We start from the raw sequence: 16,833 nt of genomic DNA, 5'->3' as shown, positions 1-16,833 counted from the left end.
CTCAAGAGACAACATTCAAGAAATCCCCCAAAGCTAATACGGTGCAGCATGGATAATTTGTCTATCTGTTCCCTCATGTCAGTTCAGGCAAAGTGTTTGCTCACCTGGTGCAGACAGGGCTCAGATTGATGCGGAGGGATTGGCACAGAGATCATTTGCCTTGGAAATGAACTGCTAAGCTTTAGGGCGCCACAACCTCTCTGTCTTCAAGCCGCAGTTGTTCATTTTCATTTGCCTGTTTGGGAGCATCAAAGACAAATTCCCTTGTATTAACTGGTGCATCCCACACATTTATTTATTCCCAAACATACAGAATGAAACTTTTCCCTCCAATATGAAATGTCTACTGTGTCTGTGATAGTGACACACCGTTCTTTTCGGTGCAGCTTCTGCCCCTGAGACTGCCAGAAAGTAACTTCAGCTATCCATTGGAAATCCAGGGCAGAAATATATTTCAGTCCTCTACTGCAGGGAATCTGTATTAGCTGCTGCAGCATAGAAAGGGATATCTCCAGGGACTTTGTAAATAAAAGGAAAGGTTAGGAAAGGTTCCTCTGCACAACTTTTGTGCTCACACCCAAAGAGAAACTGCAGTTTTGGTACAGCCTAACTTTTCTAATACATTAGTCATGTATGACTGAACTACCGAGCAAAATGATTACACTTACTACTTACATCCTGCAAAGCATTTTGGGAGTTATAGTTCCATTTGGTTTCGGATGTCTTCTAACCTCTCGCTTAGAGCATTGGCTACATATACAGTATTCTGAGAGTGTGTCAGAGTAATGCAGGCATGAAAGTTGGGATTCGTGCTCGCAGGCTCGCTAACTGATGCCAAGTGGCGGACCAGCAATTACAAAAGTCATTTGGAGCTACTAAATACTGCTGTACGTCTCTGTAACACTGAATCCTGCTGTGCCTGTGAGCAAAGCGGCTCAGCTAAGTATGTTTGTCCCTGGATAGTCGTGCTGAGGCTGAGTGACACACAGACCTACAGAGCACAAACTGTGATGTGAATCTTAAACAGGTACCATGAAAAGTTTTCTGAAGTGTTTTTGGTTGGAGAAACCATCAGGGCGTAATTAAAAAACAAGTTCAAAGAATCTCTCTCAGTCCAGCATTGATGCCAGTAAGAGCTTTGAGAAAATGTCAAGTAATTCACACCGCAGCTAATTCAGCATGCAGCTCCCCTGTAAAAGCGTATTGTGTTGTGTAGCCATGGAGCAGCTCGGACCGCCTGACTGTAAAGCCAGCGTCTGGACATACGGTAGCAGTTAGCAGCTGCGACACCCGGCGAAGGATTGTTTTTGTTTGTGTGGCTAAAGCAACGGGGTCCTGTTAAACTGTCATTACCGGCTATAATTACAGGGTGATTAGCAGCCAGCAGTGTGTGTGTGTGTGTGTGTGTGTGTGTGTGTGTGTGTGTGTGTGTGTGTGCGCGTGCGTGTGCGCATTTATTCCTACTTTTTACTTGGGTGTGTTTGTGCAGTCCGTTTTAAAATGTCCCAGATTGTTCAAACATCAGTGTCAGAATCACTTTACTGAGCAAGTCCAATTATCAGAATACTTTATTTAGCTTAAATGTAACAATAATAATCGACCTGTAGCCAGTTTTGTAGTAAACTAATGTCAGTATGTCATGTTAGACATTCATATTGCAAACACTCCATAATATTGATATGATGATAAAAATTGCGTTTGTTTCAGCTTTTTACAAGAGCTCCAGGCTTCATGTGACTTTTACAAACCATTAAAAACACACACACACACGAAATCAAGTGTCACAAAGTTATTACTCACTGCTCAGCAGCTTTGGCGGATACCGATGGTTGAGTTTAGATTTTGGACATGCAGACACACAGGGACGTGCATGCACACACACATTCTCCAGGTTTTAAGGTCATTGGCTCCTTTCATCCTGGGTGCACTGTGCCGTTCAGTGGCAAAGATAAAAGTGGGCGATCCCCCCCCCTTTCACGGCTTTGATTCAGAGGAATTGGCCAATGGGGATGTGACAGTGGCGTGGTGCAGTGTATACACAGGTATACGGCGTATACCCACTTATTTTTTAGTTGGCATTGCGTATACCCACTTACAAATGCGCACCATTTAATAGTGTGCTGCAGTTATTTTTTCATAGGATGGCAAAGGCATGACCTACCTTACTCTACCTCTGAATGGCTGCTACTCGATACCTTCGTTGGTTGGTTGGGTAATCAGCGTAGGCCAATCAAGAGGCAGAAGTGCTCAATACAGTGGCAGCATGAAAACCTATGAACATTTGGAAAGCTGTAGTTGTGATATTATCTTCAACGTTTGTCCTCCTGTTCTGTTGACTCAAGGAGGGTATGACATTCTCTTGTAAACCGGGAGTGGAAAAGGTGCGTGTGTGTGTATTTGTGTGTGTGTGAGGTTATCTGGTATGCTGTTCATTTTATGGGAGTGAGGGCAGTATGGCAGGGTCTGTGTAGAATGGGTTTCGAGACTCCACATGAGAAACAGAGCACACCTGAACGATCCCACCTGGAAACCTAACCCCAGTGCTTTACAACAGGCCTCCTCAACAGACCATAAATCCCTCAGATTTTTCAAGCCTTAAAATATTGCGAGAGATACGTAATCTTTTAGTTTCAGTGCAACTCCCACCTGCTTTTCTTCCAAATATGCTGAGGCATAGAAATGTGACACACCGTTGTTTACTGGAAGCTAACCTTTGCTAAAGCATCACTTTTCAGAAACAGAAACAGAAGCTGGTCTCAGTCTGCTTCGTGATCCGCTTTTCCACAAGAAAATTAATCGAAGAGGAGCGTCATTTGTACTGTCACATGGGGTGAAGTTACATGCTGAGTGTTGTCTATGGCCGGCGTGTGACCAGAACAAGAAACAGTGAGGAGAAATGAATTTGTCCTTATCATTGGCTGTTTCCGTCCTTATCTTAGTTTTAGTTATGAGCTGTCAGAGGTGAGTCATTGTTAACTTTGGGTTCTAAATGAGCTCGTGGGAGCACAGAAAAGTTCCTGTTTATTCTATAAATTTCCTACAGAGAAACACTGTATTTCCCAAGCACTCTGTCACTGGGGAGCATTTCGTTCAACTCGACCTGGAATAGCACACTTGACCGAGGTGGCGACTGGGCGGCGTCCTCCCATTGTCACTTCCAGGCCTCGTTTCATCTCCTTCGACAGAGGAAATGAAGGAGTAACGGCGTAACTCCTCAAAAAACACACACACACACGGTTTCCTAGCTCGCTCGCTTTTGTCTCTGTAGAAGTCTGTTATCTCTCTACCTGAACCCTTAGACAGAGGCAGACTTCCCTGGTCACGCTTGACTACATCCCTGTAATGGCGTGTGTGTGTGTGTGCGTGCACGTGTGTGTGCCCTCCTTCTTCTCGCTCAGTAGCACAGCTGCTCAGACAGTGACAGCATTGTTCTTGGTGAGCGCTCCAGGAAGTGAATCTGAACACGTCTTAGTGTGTTAAACATTAGCTGCTCTCTAAATGCCTCTTTACCCCTCAAACATGGATTAGAGGCTACTTATGATCATTCCCATACAAGTGTAAAACTAGACAGGCCGTTAAGAGCCGGATAAACAGAGGAGTGACAGCTACACAGGTTTTCTGTGTGTGTGGGCGTTCATGTTTGTGTGTGTACACAAGGCAATGGGAACGGGACTTTTTTTTTTTCAGCCCTGCGGGGTTTAAGTGGATGTCAGTGGATGTTGTGTGTTTTCCCGCAGTGTCTGCTGTTAAATTGCAAAATTGCACTGCCTCCGAAGAATAATGCTGCTGACTTTTTTCCAGCCCGGTGCCGTTTCATTGTGAATGTCGGGAAACGTGTGAAAACCTCGAAGTGAAGTTGAAATCCTCCATGGCAGATGTACAGTCGGTCTGCTCTGCCGGCCCGCTCGTCCTCAGTCTTTCCTGCAGGTCGGCTGGTGATGCAAACATGATGATAAATGTGAAGTGACAAGCTGTTGCCAAGAGTTATTTTAGAAGCCGTCGTGTGACTCTAAACTGTCCTCCAGGAATCGACTTGACCTCCCTGTTATGTCGGCAAAAGGCATTTGAAGTGAAAGTAGTCAAAATAAGCTCCATGAAAAAGTGCTTCTCTTATGTTGGGGGGTCGCCTCACAACCATTAACCGAATCAGTTTTATTTTCTTAAGCATAACCACATCTGTCAATTGTCCCACCATGGGGTCTCCAGCGCCAGTCGGGCCATTTTCTCTGTTCTTGGGAAAAAGCTCAGTCGTCCCAATCATGAGCTCAAGTGTTTGTACATTCCTGAACGGTTAGCGTCAGTGAACGAGCCCCCTCACTCCTCTCCTGTTACTGCTTGGCGTTTGGTGGGAAACGCTGACAGGAAGCCGATGGCAGTAAATGGAGACCGGCGTGCATTTAGGCCAGCACGCGCTCAGGTCTCCTCCTCGGCTGTGTGTGTATCCACGGCTTATCACAGAGGTCGAGGAGGGGGTGACTTCAACTGAAATTAAGGATTGCCTTAGAGCGCCGCAGTGTGCAAAGGACTCATTAATCATTAGACTTGGTAATAGTCGCGTGGAGACGGCAGAGGATCAAGCAGGCATTGGACTGTCTGGCTTTGGTCTAACCTTGTCTGTAATGTGTCACATGAGTCAGTTTAAAGCAATAACAGTAATATGGGTGTCCACAGGGTCGTGATTAGCTATCGTTAAGAGACAAGCCTGCTGTGAGACATAGCTGCTTGGACACTGTCCTGGGACTGTCCCAGTGCGATGGGTTCCCTTTGCTTTGGCCCTCCTTGCACTCGCCGTTGTAGAAAACCAAAGATGCAGTGAAGTTCGTGTAAAAGTTTCATGATTTCAGGTGGTGTGTTGTATTTCAGAGTGGTTGTTGACAACAGTCTGGGCGGAGTGAAGTGGTTGGTCATTGGAATGCTTTTGTTGTTTAACTACAGGCTTTAATAAATATACAGTACGACAGCAGCCGGGGCCAAACGTACTGTGTCAGTGTTACAGTGTCGTGTCTTTATACTGTGGCCTGTGTTTAGAGTCTGTTTAAAGTGGCCGCATTCAGTATTGTGTGTGTGTGTGTGTGTGTGTGTGTGTGTGTGTGTGTAGAGCTCTGTTTCCCTGAGTCAGGCCTCGCAGTGACAGCTGGGGGTGATGTGTGCGTGTGTGTGTGCGCGCCCATGTATAAGTCACATTGTGGGGACATAAATCTGTTTACACAGTCACACTGTGGGGACTTGCCTTACTTGTGGGGACAAAATGCAGGTCCTTATAATGTAGATCGTTAAATTTTAGGGTGAGGACTTGAGTTAGGGGAGTTAGTGAGGTTAGGGTAAGTGCGTGTGTGTGTGTGTGTGTGTGTGTGTGTGTGTGTGGAGGAGAGTTGGGCTCAAACTGCTGAGTGATGCACCAACATCCAGGAGGAGGTGTGGTGGTGGTGGTGGTGGAGGGACATCAGTCTCCTCTCTATGCCAGTCTGTACTTGGCATATTCACTGCACTGCGGATGAGAATACTGTGTGCAGGGCTGGACAGTAGAGAAAAACCTGATGTTGTACCAATTGCAGTAATTACTACCTAACTATGTATTTTCTGTCAGTAATACTGCAAACAGAGTTGTATTCTATGCAGAACATTTACAGCTTAGAGTAACAGGGTTCCTCAACAGTGACTGCATTGAAAGAAAGTAAACAACAGTGAAGTATCGCTCAGCCTTTTGCAAGCATGGAAAATATCTGCTCTGTCAGCATTTGATTGGACAGAAAACCTGCAGACTCTCCATCAGTTATGTATTTCTGCTCTACTTTGTGTTTCTCCACCAAGACAAATCCCTTATTGCACTACAAGAAGGTTTTCTTTAAGACAGCGCTGCAGAAGATGATTCTCAATTTGAAATTAACTGCTTCTACCAAGCTACTTAATACATAAAGGGACATTTTCTCTAAGTGTTGTTCATACTATAATATCTTAGACCAGCAGCTCAAGTGACTCCTCAGAGCTCGTTTTTGTTCCTTGTCTACAGAGGAGAGTTTTCCAGAGGAGACGGTCATGGGGCGACTGCGGGATGATAGCTCTTCTTTGTTGGTACGAACCAGCTTCAGCCCCCGAGCAAACACTCTGCTAGTTTCCTCCACATTCATGTGATGCTGTTTAGAGGAATCAGCCTGCTTTACATAGCCAGCAGCACCCAGTCCTCCCGTGTCCGTGGAATGCATAACACACACAGTGTGTGTGTGTGTGTGTGTGTGTGTGTGTGTGTGTGTGTGTGTGTGTGTGTGTGTGTGTGTCAGCACTGTCAGCCAGTATCACTAGGTATACGATCTTCCTCCTCTGCTGTAAAGATAAGCTCAGTATTGGACGATGTAGTCATGCATCACAATATAAAACCTTCAATAGTCTTTTTTATTTGTGGACTGATGTTATTATCAAATTGGTTATTATTGATGAGGTTATTATTATAGTATTTTTGAACATGTTAGACTCAAGAAGAGAGACAGTTTGACAAAGAGAAACTTAAACTTAAATAATAATAATAAACTTTATTCATACTGCACCTTTAATACAAGAAATGCAGCTCAAAGAGCTTCACAACAAAGAAAGGACATGCAAAAAGATGCAGAATGAACATAAATATATAACATATGAACAAAACAAAATGAATAGTTAGTAGAACATATAAATTCAACATGTCAGTCTCTAGAATTTGCTCGTCAGCTTGAAAAAGGTTGGCAGGTTTTCAGTTTCAGTGCTTGTCATCAGAAGGGTTCGGTTTGGCGTCTGTTGTAACAGTGTTGTTAAAGTTTCTCTTCCAGGAGCCTAAACAAAAAGTTTTTTTATCATCTCGGCTATCAGGTGATGGCGGTCTGTGTGTACATGCACAAAAGCTCTCAGCCAAAAAGCTTTGGCACTGAAACCTGCAGATCTACTCTCGTAGATTAGTAGCTACATTTTATGACAGAGTTTCCTGCCAAGGAGAGATAGTGACGTGTTTGATAAGACAGTTCAAAGTTCAAAATTAATCCTGCTGAGAGAGACGGTTGCTAATTCACATACCAGCTCTGTGTCCTACGCTAAACCGGGAAATAGAGTATGTATGTCACACATATTATTAGGCATTTTGAATTAAAAGCACCTGTGGTTGACTCTTCAGCGCTGCCATCCATCACACCTGTGTGTGTAATCTCTCTCTTCACTACTGAATCTAGAACAATCTGAGTCAGTGTCACGTAGTGTTTGTGAGAGATCAACATGTACATTTGCATAACAGTCGGGCTGAAGTGTAATGCTGTGAAAGCCAAACAGCATCACTCACGCGTCGGCTGACAGGTTGTTGACATCTTGCCGGCTGCCTGGATTATTTGTTTTTCTTGTGCATGTGTGACTTGTAAATTGTTTTTACTCCAGTGGTTCAGTCATCTGCGGCTCAGCTTCTTCTCCTCTGGGTGGGTTCAGATTGTGGGCTTTTGTTTTGCGGTTGTGCAACTTCATTTCATTTCCTGCTTTGGAGGATCAGCAGATGGAGGAACTTCCCTGTCCCCACTGTACGCCCTGAAGCACAAAGCCTTGATTTCCATCCTATCAGTCAGTTTGAAACACGATCCAAAAGTCAACCTTTAACACAGTCTGACATGTCAGTTCGGCTCGGTAATGATTTACCATTCAAAGTCTACTATTCAAAGGAGTTTAAGAAGCATTTTTTCTTGTATTTCATCATCAAATGCTCTGAAAACAAAAAGAAAAAATCTGGTATCTGTCGCTGTTGCAGGCCTGTAATAAACCCATCCAATCATTTCACTGGGCCTCACTTTGAACTGATTGGATGGCCTACTTACCTGTTTACCTCCTGGAATTTCCCCTCGCGGGACAAATAAAGGAATATTGATCTTGATCTTCACAGCACAAGACTGCAGCCAAAATTCCCCCAAAGTAACATGCTAGCATGACAGCTGTGAGTGCTAACAATAGCCACCTTCCCTGTTTACGTTCGCTGTGAAAGTGTCAGCTTTGTGTTTTCTTACATGTGAATGAGTTCGCAATGATGACAGTGATGTCTCGTGGACTCGTTCTCCAGCAGTCGTCAGGCAGTGTGCCTTCATGTGTTTTGTGGGAGTGGCTTTGGAGGGAGGGGATGGGATTTTTTTCAGTTGGATACATGCATACATTGCATTCACACTATCTTAACAATATTGGTATTAATTATGTAGCCAGTGACATAGTCATATCGCCTTAGTTATCGGTCAAACTTGTGGTTAATTTCCTGCTGACCAGCAAAGAGTAAAGTGATGGAGCAACAGACAAAACTGTAGGAAGAGCTGACATTTCATCATTTCATCCATGTATTTGTACTGTGTCTCGGTAAATATAGTGCAAGAAGAACGATGAAAACGTTTGAGTGGTTTTGGGGTCATGTGGGAATCTACAGTAGAAAAGCAAAATGTAAGTTGGCCAGTAGTCACGGCGTAACAAATATATATGCAGAAACACGGATGGGGGAAAAGAAGCCAGGTTTATAATGGGGTTTTTGTTTTCAGCTGTTATGTGGCTTCCCCCGGCCTCTGACCTGGGACGTGACCTTCAGCCATTTACCTGTAATTTTTTTTTTATTTTAAAATCTTGTCTTTAACAGTTTCCTCTGACTTTTTTTTTAAGGCATCTGGCACTTCAGTTCCCCACAGAGCCAGATATCATTGAATCTGAGGGGCCGAAGTGACTGAAAAGGCCGTGCTGTGTGGCTGTTGTTCCACTGCTGCCACAAACTCATAAACACAGACCTTTAGTACAGTCGCCCGCAGAGGTGGCGAGGAAGCAGGGGGTGTGAATGAGGGACATGAAAAGATAGAAAACGAGAGAGGATTGTGGAATGTGGGAGTGGGAGAGCAGAGAGTGAATGGATCAAAGAAAAAAGACAGAAGAAAAAAGATGACGAGGGAGAGAGAGAGAGAGAGAGAGGGAGGGAGAGGGAGAGAGAGAGCAGGCGAGGGAGGAGGAGGGGTGATTAGTGTGTGTGAGCCTGAGCTCTGATTGGTCTAGAAGCTTGTATGTGTGTGTGCGCTTCTAGCCGGTGGGCGGGGGATTAAGCCTGCATCACGTGGTCCCTTTAGCTTCTTTTCTACACAAACACACACCCTCATTCGCAGAGGGCACACACACACACACACACATACATACATACACACACACACATATCCTCTCACATACACACTCACAGCTGTTGATACTCCTCTCTCTGATGAGCGCCGGGGCAGCCGACGAGCAGAGCCCGTAGGAATCTGGGAGAATCTGCTGGCAACTCGACCAAAGAGCATCTATGTGGAAAATCTGGACAGACGAGTGACCCGACTGGTTTTCTGATCGCAGCCTGGCTCTCGCTCCCTGCCGTTCGTATCCCGCGCTCTTTCCCGGCTCTTCTCTGGGACTCTGCGCAGACAGCGAGCAACAGAGGAAAATAGAGACATGTGTTTTGCCTCAGCTGCCTGCTACTATTGCCTGTTCTCTCCCATTCACTGACTAAAGAGGAAGTACAAGGTTGGTTGGGCTTGGATTATTTGTTTATGCACTGGTTTCTTGTGTCATTCCACCTGGTTGGTTGTTTGGATTCTGGTTCCTCTGGCGTAAATATATATTCTAAGTATTTGTGTCTTTTAAAAACAGTCAATCCTCCCATTCATTACTTGTCAGAATCCAGCTCGTCGTCTGTTTTTGTGTTCCCAGCAGCCAAAGCATGCGTCCAAAGATCACCATCCCTGGAACTGATTTTGTAGTTTTAGGGGAATTCCATGGTAGTATGGATGCTTGGGCACACACACACTCCCACACACACACACTCCTGCACTATAAACACACTTGGCAGTAACAGTACAGTGAGTGTGAGCACCAGGGAAGATTAGCTCTGGCTATTATCTCTCGTGTGTACAGTAGAGGCTGTATGTGAAGGGAGACACAGGTATATCTAAGGTCACTGCAGCAACACGAATCAGCCGTCAGCACACTCTTCTTGAACACATAAAGCAATAGTTTAGAGGGAATGCTCGTCAGAAGAACCCAGTTTTTAGTGTGTTGCAACCTGCACAAGACGCGAATGCTGCATTGAAATAAGGTTGCACAAGAAACCGACAACCCAAACTACAACCAGCCGCTGCCATGTGTCACTTACAGACAAAAACACTGACTGCTGGCGCGTTGGTGGTCTCAGAAGAAGAGTTTTCTGTGTGTCATAGTAAAGCTGCTGGAGGATCTGTAAGCTGCTGAACATTTGGCTCTCGCGCCGTCCTCCAGCTCCACTGCTGGATCTGTCATGCTGGCATGTTTGGACACACCTAAACACACCTTGTGTATGTGTGTGCCCGAGTTGCCTTCACAGGGTTGACACTGCAGGTTACTTGTGTGCAGATTTTTGTGTGTGTGTGCTCACCGTGCCATTTACAATGTGTGTGTGTGTGGGGTTATAATTAGCCGACATACAGATTCTTTCCTGGTATTGTTGCCGTTGGGGTTGTAACACAACCCAAAAGGCAGCGTGTCTATTTTTATGGGTGGCGGCTCGGAGAGACACAAGTAAGGCACGCTTTGAAGCTTCCCCCAGGCAAGATAAAGATATGAGGTGTGTGTGAGTGGGTAGATGGGTGTGTGTGTGTGGTGATGGTGGTGTTGGCGAGCGCCTTATGCAGCGTGTTTGTGTTTACCGCCTGTGATATTAATCAGCATCATTGTGACGTCTTTGGTTGTCGTACAGAGTTTTCAAGGACAGAAAGTAGAAGGTGAAGCGAGAGATAAAGTCAAAGAGAACGATGGGCAGAGAGACGGAGCAGACGGAGAGATGGAGCGACAGATACACTGGTAGACGTAGGTTTCCAGATTAGCTGGCTGTCATCAGATGAAGATGAGAGCTGTGTGTTGTCTGAGCCGCTGGCCCTGCTCCAGCTCCAAATATCAGATGACGACTGAGGCATTATGGGTGAGCACTCTGTCGTAGAGATATACAGTAAGCTCCCATAATAGAAATGAAGGAAGGGACTAATTGGATTGGATTGGAATGCATCAGTCTGATTTCACTGAGGTTTCACAAGACAATTTAGCAATTTAAAGTCAGTCAGGATGTGACGCGTTGATAGAGCTGCAACAATTAGTCAAATAATCGATTATTTGATTGAAAGGGTTAGGTTAGGGGATCACCAGGAAATAAATCAGCAACTGTTTTGATCATTTTTAATAACCGTTGTCACCTTTCAATCAAAAAAAAACAAACATTAGTTCCTGCTTCTTCATGATAAGGATTTGCTGTTGTTCTTCGTCTTATGTGGCTATAAATTGAATATCTGGGTCACATCACATTGGATTTAAAAAATCTGCCAGATTAACCTATAATGAACATAATCAGTGGTTGCAGCCCGTTAGAAAGTACTTTCACCTAAACTCATGTTTTTTTTGCAGCCCAGTTGTGTTTAAAACATAGAAGAAACCCGCAGAGTGCTATAAATCTCACCCTCTTCACAGCCCATTGTTAAGGTTAAGGCCATTCATCACTTCGTTCATCATGTAACTCCGAGTAACCAAAAGCATGGTAAGCATGGCAAGTTTTATGGCAGTAATTAGTTTTATAGCACCCTTAAAATTATTGTTTATAGATGAGAAAGTGTTCAAGGACAACTTGCCCACTGATGAAGACGGCTTATGTCTGCAGAGCTGCTGAGCATGGGAGGGAGGGAGGGAGGGTCACTACAGGTCACGGGGTGAGAGGTTGCGGTCACCTTGCCTCAGGCTGCGGTCGCAGTCTAGTGCCCTTCAGTAAACACGGCCTGCCTCGTCTATCTGCCACAGATTAATGGAGCTGAAATCAATTACAATACAGCGCTCTCCTCCAGAGGCGTATCGTTAAAGGGCAATTGTGCCTCGAATTTTCAGTCGGTCAGCGAGCTCAATCTAAACTTCTGGCATTGTTATGAAGCTTGATTGTGTGTCATTCAAGAAGTGTGTGAGCGAATCACAAGAGAGCATCTGCCGTGGAGCATGAAATTTGAATTATAAACATTGATGCTGTGATGCGAGGATCAGATTTCATTCTTACTCAGATTAATTGTGCACACTCTCACATGCAAACCACCACCACCACCACTCTCCCCCCTCCACCCTCCCAAGCCTCCCAACCGTCGATCTCTCTGGATGAGACCAGGCCGAGGGGGTTCTGGACGGGGACAATGATCTATTGACAGAGGCGGGGGAGGGAGGGTGGAAGCTCATGCTGGGGACTGCTGGAGTTGTGTGTCTTGTGACAGAGCAGGGATGGGATGGTGTGCTGGTGTGTGAGTAAAAGGAGGGGAGAGACAGTGGTTAGAGCTCGGGGGGTGTTACTTTATTTTGGCGAGGCTACAGCTGTTGCATTCGGCCGTGCAGAATTCCACTCATTCAGCAAAACTTCAGGCATGAGCCTCTGCTGTCAATCTCAACTTGTCGTATGTGTTTCAGAGCGTTATAGCTGATCTGACCTTTCATTTATGGTGCTCTCTTTAAACAAGTGCAACAGAAGAAGAATAAGCATGTGAAGAAAAGGAATTCACAGCTTGTGACAAGTTGATGATCTTCATTTTTATAGTACAGCGCTGCTCCCGTCACCCGTCGTGTTGCAGTCTGATCATGCCTGTCCAGTGCAGGGCTGCTCTGTAAGCAGAGCAGAGCAGTGCAGGCGAGCAGGAGGATGGATTCAGTATCAGGTTGCATAACTCTGCTCTGCCCAGATGCCTTCAATTAAAGAGGATTTTTTTGGCCGGCTTTTCTTCATCTTCGTAATATAATCACAGCTTTAGTTGTGGGATCAGGTAGAGAGCAGGAGCTTTCCCTTGTTCCTGTTCACAGATAACATGGATGTTTTGGTATTTTCAATTGTAGGGATTTTTCCGCAGTAGAGGTGGACGTTTCTTTTTCTTTCTACTTTTTCCTAAAACTTGTAATTGTATGTCCTTGACCTGCCACGTCTATAAAATGCAGGGATCATCTGCATAGAGAGGTTGTGACAGGGCTACCAGGTCAAGTTCCTAACGTTAACTTCGGCTGGTAACCCTGGTATTGTAGTAAGATCTGAGAAATTTTGATAAGTGTGTTGAAAAACCTTAAATAAACGTTATCAGGTGAATAGGGAAGGCATGTTTTTAGGTCTTTGGAAAGGACGTGTTGATTGCTATTGCAGGCTCTCTTGCATGTTTAAATGGGTACAGGAACAGTAACAGTAAATGCCAGGTCTTAACACAGTGGTCATGAGAAAAAACCCCCTTTAAAAACACACAGTGCACCTTCATCCACTTGAAAGGATTCCACTGTTTGTTTGGTCTGAGTATGACTCTTCCATACACTGAGCTTTGTGCCACTTCACTAATCTCAAACATCTTTTTAGGTGCCATTTGACCTGAGTGAGTAGCTTAGCAGCGTGCGCACACCAAATCACCTCTCCAGCCCCCTGTTTCCCATCATACAGCGGTAAGAGCAGAAAAGGCTAAAGGGGAGCGAGAGTCACTTCTGGCAGAGTATCCCCTAAATTTTGATCCCCCTGCTGTCAGATTACCACTGGGCTTTTGAAGAGGGAAAGCAGCAGGATGCCTTCCTTAAACTCTTGCTCTCTCTCTCGCTCTTGTTCTTCTGCTCTTCAAGCCAAAACACCATCTGGTGGAGCTCCCATAAGCCCCACCTCTCCCTAATACACCACCAGCTTATCTTTGGATGCTACAGCAACAGTGTTGCAAGGGATTCTGGAAGATGCAGTTTTCTGTGCTTTGACTGTCTCCTGTGAATTCCTCGTTTTATCTCTTTCCAAGGAGTTTATGTATTTGATCTCGTGTTTGTCAGTTACGTTTCAGGATATCTAAGAAGAAATTGGTGGCAAGTTTGAAGTTGGATTTTGCTTTATTCCTCTAAAATTTATCTCACATCACAAAGTCAACTCTTTCACATCCAGAAAGCAACAAACTTTGCCATATTTTCAAACGCATTTCCTTTGTGTCCCTTGGCGGGACAATAAGGCTTTGCGAGGGTCAGTCGCACTTGTTGCTTTTACTGTAACAATTCCCGTATCCTGCAAAATGCTTGTTGTCATGCCAGCTGACCTGAGAATGAACGGCAGAGGTAAATGGAGGTTCAAACAAACCTGCTCCTGTCCTCCTTGTACACTTTGTTGGGCGGTGTGTCACTGTGACCTGACTAATGCCTGCATGCGGCTGTGACAGTGTGTTTATGGAAGAAAAGTCGGCCGTCAGGGCGGCGCAGGCGCTTGTTATTTGCGTCAAACCAAAGAGCTTCACCTCTCTGAAGTCCACCAATAACAGGGCTGTGCTCTTCCTGTTTGACAAACACGCGCTGTGAATAAATGATAGACAGTTCATTTTGTTATTTGTCAGTAAATTGGATTCCCAATGTTTTTCATTAGTTTTGAGAGTAATATATTACTTTTTGCATGCCCAGTTGAGTAATTACTCATGTTAGAAAGCTCTTGTTGAAAGAATGACAACAGTCATTTAACTGAAAAGTGTGGGTGGGGGGAGACTGAACATGAGTAGTGTGTCCATTAGTGAAGGCTGTGTTGTTTCTGTGGTAGTTGTTTCAGTAGGAATATGGCACCATAAGAATTTAATTCATAAAACCTACTGTTGCATTTTGCTGTCTACCAACAAATCTGTTCAGAAATATCCAACTTTGCTCTCTTTCCTTTCGAATGATTTGTATAACGTTGATGTTTGACATCGTTTTCTAACATGTCCACCCTTCTGCCTTCTTCTTCTCAGGAGAGAGTCAGAGCGGCAGCCATAGAACGAACCAGTGAGGTGAAGCAGGCATGAGTGTGGACAGCCATCAGGGGGTGGTGACAACCCCTCCTCCGCCCAGTGGAGGGACTAAGGAGCGCTACTTTGACCGGGTCGACGTCAATGATCCGGAGTACATCAGGGCCAGGAACATGTCACCCGACCTCCGGCAGGACTTCAATGTTCTGGAACAGAAGAAACGTGTCACACAGATCTTACAGAGTCCCGTAAGTCAATGGAGGGAGAAGGGGACATCTTGTCCAGAGAACGTCCATTTATACTTTTGGCCTTCAAACGAACTGGGCTAGTGGTCATTTCTCAATTTTAGGCTTCATTATTAGGGTAATGCCTGCAGTTTCTTTCCGAGGGAAGATTGTCTAGAGGAGAACAAGACCTACAATGGACAGCTGGGAAACTGCTAGAATGTTTGGTGAAGAAAAGACAGTTTGGTTAGACAGTATAATGCTGCTAGCTAAAGCCACCATGATGTTACACAATGTGTGAAAGAGATGGGAATGGGTGTTGAGTGCAGCTTTAGATGCATGCTTACAACACAAGTCATACACAGCCCTGTTAGGTTTGAAAGGTGCTTTCTCGCTTAAAAGATACACTGCATTGAGCTTAGAGTCCTGAAAGTAAGGTGAGACTGATCATGGAGGTCCTGTCTAGAGTGTCTTGATCACAGATGCAGTACTTTCCCCTGAGGTCCTACAGAGCTGACAGACGCTCCTCAAGCTGAGTTGATATTTGTGGCAAGAGAAAGTTAATTGCTGTGTTTAGCAGAGTCACCCCACAGCATGAAGGTCCTGGGTTCTAATTCATCGACTGGCTCAAGTCTTGGTTTTCTCTGGGTGCTCTGGGCTCCTGTAGGGGTGAATGTGGGAGTAAATGTGTTTGTCTGTCTTTATTTGTTGGCCTTGTAATAGACCGTTGACCTGTCCAAGGTGTACCCCACCAGTTCCTCAGTGCATGTTGGAACAGGCTCCAGCCCCCCATAACCCTGAGTAAGACATACGGTTTAACTGAAGGACTGGACAGTAAAGTGGGAAAGTTATCTGTATCGTAGAATATCTTTTGCCAAAGAAGACGACGGTTGAGTTTGCAAGATTACAGAAGACCCGATGGAGAACTTGCTGCAAGCGAAGAACTTTTCACCTCACTGACTAATAGTTTGGGTAATCAGTTCCCATTTTTTCTTTCTGTCAGTTATTATTCCCCAATCAAGTGATTACTGAAGACGTTACAGCAGCGAGTGCATCACATGTGCTTATGTGTTTGTGCTTGTGTTGCTGTTGTGACACTGGCCACAGAATCACAGCAGTCAGCGGCTTGCTAAAACCCTAATATAACCAACAGCTACCACACCCTCGCTCAGAGAGAGCCACTGCTGGAGCTCTTCAAGTGCCCTCCAGGCCAGAGGCTCTCATGTTGGGTCAGGTTTTGCTGAAGTAAACAAGTCTGTGAGCACAGGGCATATTTCAGCCAACATGCACAATGTTGTGGTTTGATTTTCTTTCCCTGGAGGTCTGGAGAATTACTGTTGCTGTTCTTGCCAAACTTGACTGCACTGCTACAGTTAGAGTTTTAAGCCCCTTTGGGAACTCACACACTAATTATTTAGGCACTCGTGGCACCAGGATGCTGTATCTTTGCTGTAGGTTTGTCGTCAGCTGCAACTGCTGCAAAGATCAGAAAGCAGTGCAAAGATTGTGATCAGAACAGGGAGCAGTTTAAATGGAGCACAAGCTACAGCAACAAAGCTGTGAGCTCACACAGAAACACAACAGATACCACAGTTTTCTTCCATTTGCTGAATATTCGTAATGCTTCGTGGATCGGCTTGTTTCCTTTTTGACCGTGAATGCATTTGCATCGCTGTCTCAACACAAAACCCTGATAATAATACTCCAACTCACTCTGCTCATTTAGCCATGAAAGCCGAGCTCATGTAAAGACGACACAATGTTGTCCTGTCGGGCTGTTTGTATTGCGCCCTTTGAACAGTTGCGTCACCTTGTGCGCAGATTTTACAACAGGCCCTCTGCCTTTCAGTTCAGCCTAC

At 45.0% G+C, this 16,833-nt stretch overlaps 1 protein-coding gene across 13 annotated transcripts in view; it reads left to right on the top strand.

Annotated features, from left to right (window-relative positions):
* The window catches only part of add3a (adducin 3 (gamma) a), a 97,083-nt gene that overhangs the window by 49,650 nt on the left and 30,600 nt on the right, over window positions 1-16,833 (top strand). For 9 of the 13 annotated variants that reach the window (XM_076728859.1, XM_076728854.1, XM_076728850.1 and 6 more), the window contains one exon: window positions 14,754-14,998. In XM_076728859.1, coding sequence (XP_076584974.1) covers window positions 14,804-14,998 — 195 coding nt within the window. In that variant the 5' untranslated portion in view covers window positions 14,754-14,803. Of the gene's footprint in view, window positions 1-9,087; window positions 9,514-14,753; window positions 14,999-16,833 lie in introns of those variants that run through there. The other 4 variants (XM_076728857.1, XM_076728852.1, XM_076728856.1 and 1 more) reach the window with 1 other exon arrangement.

This window comes from Chaetodon auriga, chromosome 4 (assembly GCF_051107435.1).
Source record: "Chaetodon auriga isolate fChaAug3 chromosome 4, fChaAug3.hap1, whole genome shotgun sequence".
Taxonomy (NCBI): Eukaryota; Metazoa; Chordata; class Actinopteri; order Chaetodontiformes; family Chaetodontidae; genus Chaetodon; species Chaetodon auriga.
The sequence above is the reverse complement of the archived record's forward strand: the minus strand, read 5'-3'. Positions and strand labels throughout refer to the sequence as shown.